Source organism: Harpegnathos saltator, unplaced genomic scaffold (genome assembly GCF_003227715.2).
Source record: "Harpegnathos saltator strain DR-91 unplaced genomic scaffold, Hsal_v8.6 scaffold111, whole genome shotgun sequence".
In the NCBI taxonomy this organism is placed as follows: domain Eukaryota; kingdom Metazoa; phylum Arthropoda; class Insecta; order Hymenoptera; family Formicidae; genus Harpegnathos; species Harpegnathos saltator.
This window is the reverse complement of record NW_020229886.1, coordinates 352757-359461: the sequence shown is the minus strand read 5'-3', so window position 1 is coordinate 359461 and position 6705 is coordinate 352757. Positions and strand designations below refer to the sequence as shown.

Here is a 6705-nt window from a genome sequence, read left to right as displayed (position 1 = left end):
TGCATGTTAGGTGTAATTTCCTATTCAACAATATAACTATTATATAACACAAATGTTATATAATAGTTATGAATTAAGATCTTTATCAGTTTTCTTTCAGTATGTATAACAGTCAAGATATGATGAGCAAAATAATTATTCGATAGAATTGTAAATAAGATTATCGAATTTGAAGTACCGTATACAAAAAAGCCATTTTCACAATCATGAATAATACTTTTAAGGAAATATCATAAATGATAACAATATATAAGAAAAATAATATAAAAAATGAATGCACGTTATATGTAATATTGTGTTTGTTGCAATATTTCATGCACTGCGTTTCACGTAATTAGGAAAGGAAATTATTTGGGAACTTTGGATATAAGAAATGAATAAATGAAATGGTTTTTTTTTATTTTTATATTTTTAATTTTTTATTTGCTTTTGTGTGTGTGTGTGTGTGTGTGTGTGTGTGTTGTTACTGTGTCATATATATATTAATGTTGGGCATTCCTTCGCCTCTTCTTCTCCATTCTTCTCTTCCTCTTTCTCTTCCTCTCCATTCTCCTCTTCCTCTTCCCGCATCTTCGCTTCCACCTCTTCCTCTTCCTCTCCCTGTCCCTCTTCCTCTTCCTCTTCCTCTTGCTCTTCCTAAAACAGCTATTAGTGCTGTTTGTATAATATTTTGTAACGCTTCAGCCTGTAACAATAAGATAATATTAAAATATGAAGTAAAGAGTTAAATAAGAAGTTACAATTTAATATAATGTACTCAGTAAACATACATGTCTAAAAGACGTCTAAAAGCTTTCTTTAAGACAATTTTTAGACTTGTATGTGTAAAAAATGTCTTAAAGAAATCTTTTAGACGTCTTTTAGACATATATGTTTACTGGGTATTGATTAGCGTCTAGGCCCAGTTTCACAACTTCTAGTTAACTTAACCAGCTGGTTATTTCACTAGACTTGACCAACTGCATTTGAATTAATGCGTTAAGAATTAATCAGAATTAAACGATCACTATTGGCATTTAATCAGTAGTTAAAGTTATACAGAGGTTGTGGAACTGGGCTTTAGACATATATACATAGGCAGTCTGAAAAGTTCTCGACCTGACATATATAGCATTAGAAACTGTCAAACTATAATTGTATTGGAAAGTGGCATCCCTGATATAAACCCATGTAAAATTTTATTCGATCTGTCAAGTCATTCGAGTAGTAGCACCAGTTGAAAAAGCTTTGTGCAAGATGGGTGCCGCATTTGCTAACAATTGACCAAAAATGCATTCGAATGCGTATTTCTCAAGCGTGTTTGGCACGTTTTAAGCAAAATAAAATAGATTTCAAGCGTCGTTTCATAACTGTTGATGAAACTTGAATCCATCACTATACACAAGAGCGAAAAGAATTCCTTCCGGAATCACACTTTAATGATGGTATTGAATTATTGGAAAAACGTTGGAATAAATGTATTGAAGTTTTAGGAGATTATATTGAAAAATAAAACATATTTCACGGCAAAAAAAATTTTCTTTCATTGTTACGCCGAGAACTTCTCAGACTGCCCTCGTAGATTTTTATACTTACTGTTAACGTTATTGGTTCGGTCGCCGTCGTGGCCATCGCTGCCGTCGTCGATGTCGCCCCAGTAATTTTTTCAGACACCGCTATCGTGGCCGTCGTGGCTGTCGCGGGCGTCGTGGTGGTTGTGGCGGGCATCGTGACCGTTGTGGCGGTCGTCGTCGTCATCGTATTAAGCTCGTTCTGAAATAATTCATGAAACATATTTGTTATAAAAAAGCATTTATAATATATATATATATATATAATTAATATTTAACGGTTAAATATATATTTACCTCATTCGCCGACATCCTCGCATATGCACTGTCTAACACCTACTAAGCAACTGACATCTACTGACACCAACTAACTGGAAAATATGTGCAGCACGCTAGGCACATAGTTGCGGATTGTTTATGATTGCGCGTACGTGCGCGCGTTTTCTGAAACAAATAAATCGTACAGGAGCACGGTATAAACAACGACAAAAAGATATACGTTGTATCCATGTCGAATCCACATAATTTATGTCATGTGGATTCATGCACGAGTTATTTACGTTAACACAACTTTTTTCACCACAGTTAACTTGTATAAAAGTTGTCAATAAACTTTACAAGCGTTGTTTTTATCATTCGTTTGACGATTTGAAACAAAAGAAGCGCTATAGCACTGCGCTATAGCGACTCTGTCACCGAGAATAGTCAATCTGCGTCGCGAAGTTCATAATAACGTTTGTTTATAGCGGTGTTTCGCTACTCGTGCTTTGTGATAAGTATTTTGACCTGAGCTGCAATCTTTTTTTCATTCGTGAGATTAGTGTTTTACAACATTTGTTTCTAAACGATCTCTCAGATCTACGTCATCTGTCTCTTTTGCAACACGTATTACGGTTTTTTGCCCAATACCATTATTAGTAAATATATTTGTATGCGCCTTATTGGTATGTATACTTCATTGTATTGGTTCATTTATTCATTCTTTTTTTTCCTTTTACGTGTTGCTTTTTTTTCCTTTTTCCATTTTTCTCTTTATTCTGTCATTTTTAGTTTCTTACTTTTTATATATTTTTTCTCGCATATCTAAAATTATTTTTTGCACTGCATTGCAAATAAAAATATAAAGACTATGTTGACTATGTTGAGAAGATAGCTTTTATAACAGGGTGCATGTATAAAGATTGTCAGAATGGAAAATCGACTGGGAAAACGATTATTCAAATTACCAATGCAGAAGGATGCAAGATATAATACATGGATACTTAATACAGGTAGATCTTTCTGCAATAATTATTTTCTATATAGAGGAAATGCGGATAATAGTACGCATTTTTTACATTTTAATTAATTGTACACTGTACAATTTGTAACGATACGACATACTTACTTTAAACTAACACTGATATGAAGTGAATATGAAGTGTTATCTGCTGTGTACTGACACTACTAAAAATTGAAATTGATATAATAGTGAATTAATAGATTGAATTAATAGTGCTTCAAATAATTAACAATGTGAAATGCTGCAAATGCGTACTCTTGGGACAACCTATGAGATAAGAGTACGCACATGAAGTACAAAGATACGCATTTTTTATTCTATTAATTAAATTAATGAAATTGATTAACCCTTTGCGGTCGGCAGATTTCGAAGAGATCGATAAACATTGATATCTATAAGTTGATCTAAACATTTGAATCTAGCATCGGGAGGATAGTTTTCTTTCATTATCGCTAGCCTCGTTCGCCGTGCCGCGCGCCAGGCGATCATAAATGCCAGCCCGGTGGCACCGACTTCTATGACGACTTGCGAATGCCGCCACTGTGGCGGCATCGACCACAAAGGGTTAAATGTCATCCTGACTTATTACGGTTACAAATCCTCGCCATTCTATATTGTTGCGCTTGTATTTTGATGATCTAAAACTAAAAGGAGCCGCCGAACTTTTTAGACCTAACGACGATATCGATATCGCATGACGCGTAAGCGGTACGCGAGGATGACCGGCCGGTCAATGACATATATACTGCGGCGGCTACACAGACAGACCAAAAATGCTCGCGACAACTATTGTCGGGAAATCATTAAAATTTTTTCCTCATTTAATAATTACTTTAAAATATATGTTTATGTTGTTTAATGATAATATGACACAAAGATGCGCTCCAGCTGATTTCTTATATAGCGACGGACCTCAGCGGCCCGTGATTGTCGCCTCGGCCGCTAAGCGCGGAACGGCGCACAGTGGGGAAAAAACTAATTTTTTGATAAAAATCTACGGATAGTGCAATTTTGATTGCTTCTTGTACGTTAGAGAAAGAAGCGACGTGGTAACTGTGCGAACATAGCACGTTGTACTTTTATTTTTATTTTTTGGGTGTATTGTTGCAGAACCATTTTTTCGTTATAGAGAACTGTAGAACTATCAAAAGCGCTATTAGAACTCTACTTGTTTTTTTTCATATTGATAGTTTGACATGTTAACTTCACAGACATGCCTTCCCGCTCCGCCACGCACTCCTTGAACGCTTTATTTAAATTGGTTATAAGGCCTTCTGAATTTTTATTTTCATTTTCTTGCGAATTAAAATTTTCTTACTCATTATACTTTTACCTAATACTAATGTGCATGAATACTTATCGCTACGAGATGCAGCTAAAAATTATATTTACACGTCAGACCCTTCTTTTGTAAGATGCTACGTTCAAGTGAATATAAGTTTTTTCATAATTAGTTCCGCAGCCGTATAATGCTATATGCAAGATTTACAGTCCTGCAAAAGTTCGGAAGAGTTTTCTTGTATAAAAGCACAAAAAACTGAATGACACAACAAAATTAAGGGCAATGATTAAATGAGTATACGAATTTAGGCGCTGGCCGAAATATCGAAGTTGTAGGCATGGATGGATGTAGGATCAAAACAGATTTTGTATATTTGTAAGGCATACTGAAGCATTTTGTACAGGTTGTAGGCACGTTGTTAGCACTATACAGGGTGTAAATTTTAAACGTAACAGGGTAAAAAATCTCGAAAACTATGAAAAGATATAAAAATAAGCTAAAACTTGTCCATGATTTCGAAGGGGAAAGATGGCATTATCAGTTTTTATTTGGAGGTATTTTCAAGGTCAGTTGAAGGTCAATTTAATTTTTTTTAATAGAAAAGCTCAATTTTTCATTATACTTCTTTTTCTACAATTAATTTTAACAACTTTTGTCTGAATTATTTTATTTCCTTAATATTTTTTGAAATATTTAAGGAAAACTTGGTAACTTTCAACATTTAATTTACGATATCTCGGTAACAATTCGTCGAAAGAAAAATAGTATTAGACTTTTATACTTTATTTATATCAGAATATATTACTATAATAGTGCCCTAACTTTTGTTAACTTATCGACCTTTGGAAATGTTCAAAATTATTAAATTAACAAAGTTAGGGCACTTATTATAATAATATATTCTTGAGACTAAATAAAGCAAGAAAAGCTAGTACCACTTTTCTTTCGACAAATAGCGAGATATCGTAAGTTAAAAAAAGTTATCTAGTTTTCCTCAAATATTCTAAAACAAATTATTAGGCAAATAAAAAATGTCTTAACAACAGTTGTTCAANATGATCGGCGAAACCACACTCGAACGCAGCGGCTGCAAAATCGCGATCGACGAGGGCGCGATCGACGACGACGACGACGCGATAGCTGTGCCAAACGCGATCGCGCTTTCGCTCGATCGCTAATCGCGAAGAATCGCGAAACGACCGAAGAGACGACGACGACGACGACGACGACGACGACGAGGACCGTCGGTCGTCACTCGGCGACGAACCGTCCGTTGTTGACTCGGATCTGCAGGACGGTGACGACGAGCGTTCGCCGCGATCGCGTCGATCTCGCCGATACGTCGAGGTGGTGACGATTTATCCAGTGGTGAAACTGACGCTGGTCTGGATCGCGATGCTCACGCAGTTCGCACTGAGCGTCGCGATTCACTACGGATTGTGTCTCTGCGCGACCAACGAGACATTGTACGCAAACGCGCGCGTGACGATGGCGAATCTTTTGGCATGCGCGATCGCAATGGCAGCGTCGTTCTACGCGCGATCCTCCGCGCACGTACAACTGTTGGTGTAACGGCGAAATCGCGTTACTCAGTGGTCGGATCCACGCGTACGAGAACGTACGCGTGGCATAGTAACCGTAGCAGTAGTGGCGATTCAAGGCGACCGCGGCAACGACAGCGCTCGACGCGAAATCGCGACGCGATCGCTCGCAAAAACGATCGATCTCGCGTTCGCGATAACGTGCCAGACGAGAGGCGAACCATCGTTTGTACGGTGACGAAGTAAAACGATCGGCTTCGCGCCACAGAACCAAGTGACCGTCCAGTTCTTCGCCGGCGCAACGGCGGTGATCCTCCTTCCGTGATCGTGTTCTTCTCCCTTTCGTCGCGACATCGTTCATCCTTCCGGTACCATCGTCGTCGAGAGCGCGCGATTCCGCGATCGCGCAGATCCGCACGTAAAGTTCCACGAACGACGGACTCAATTCGAACAGATGTATCCAATCGAACGACGCGTCGTCGGCGCGCAGTCTCGTGACGTCATCAGTTCGTCGCGTCTCGTTCGCGATTTCGTCGCAACGTAGTTCTCGACGACAACGAGCGAACGTCTCTCTCTTGCGCGACGCGCACCGGGTCAACGTCGCGAGTATCGACGACGCCGCGAGTGCGACGCGCACGAAATCCGACAACGACGCGACCGCGCCCATCGCGGCGATCGTTGCGCACACGATGACGAATCGAACAATGGAATCATCGTAGCGATCCAGCGACGACGCGTCTGTCGTCGCAACGGCGTCCGCGCGCGTCGTGCCGTTCACAACGGCGACGCAAGATCGACGCAGGAATCGTTTGGCGGCCGCTCGTTCGCGCCTGTCCGAGATCGCAGTCTCGGTCGTGCGAATCTCTAAGCGCAACCAACGAGCGGCGCGCGTCGCGATCGACGAGACGACGCGAGCGCGACCGCGCAATCGGAAACCGGCGTTCATTCGAAGATAGATAGAGAGAGAGAGAGAGAGATTCGACGTCGATGCCGATTCAAACAGGTCCCCCCTTGCGCGATGACTACCGACGACACCGAGACGACACCTTT

The 6705-nt window shown here is 39.8% G+C and overlaps 1 protein-coding gene across 1 annotated transcript; it reads right to left on the bottom strand.

The window, feature by feature from the left end:
* Positions 1–680: 680 nt before the first annotated feature.
* Positions 681–1961, bottom strand: LOC112589050 (probable transcription-associated protein 1). The gene is made up of 3 exons (XM_025300909.1): positions 1848–1961; positions 1533–1752; positions 681–685 (listed from the first exon to the last, which is right to left on the bottom strand). Exons 1-3 carry the CDS (start codon positions 1860–1862, stop codon positions 681–683), a joined length of 240 nt encoding a protein of 79 aa, XP_025156694.1. The 5' UTR covers positions 1863–1961.
* Between the last annotated feature and the right edge of the window lie 4744 nt (positions 1962–6705).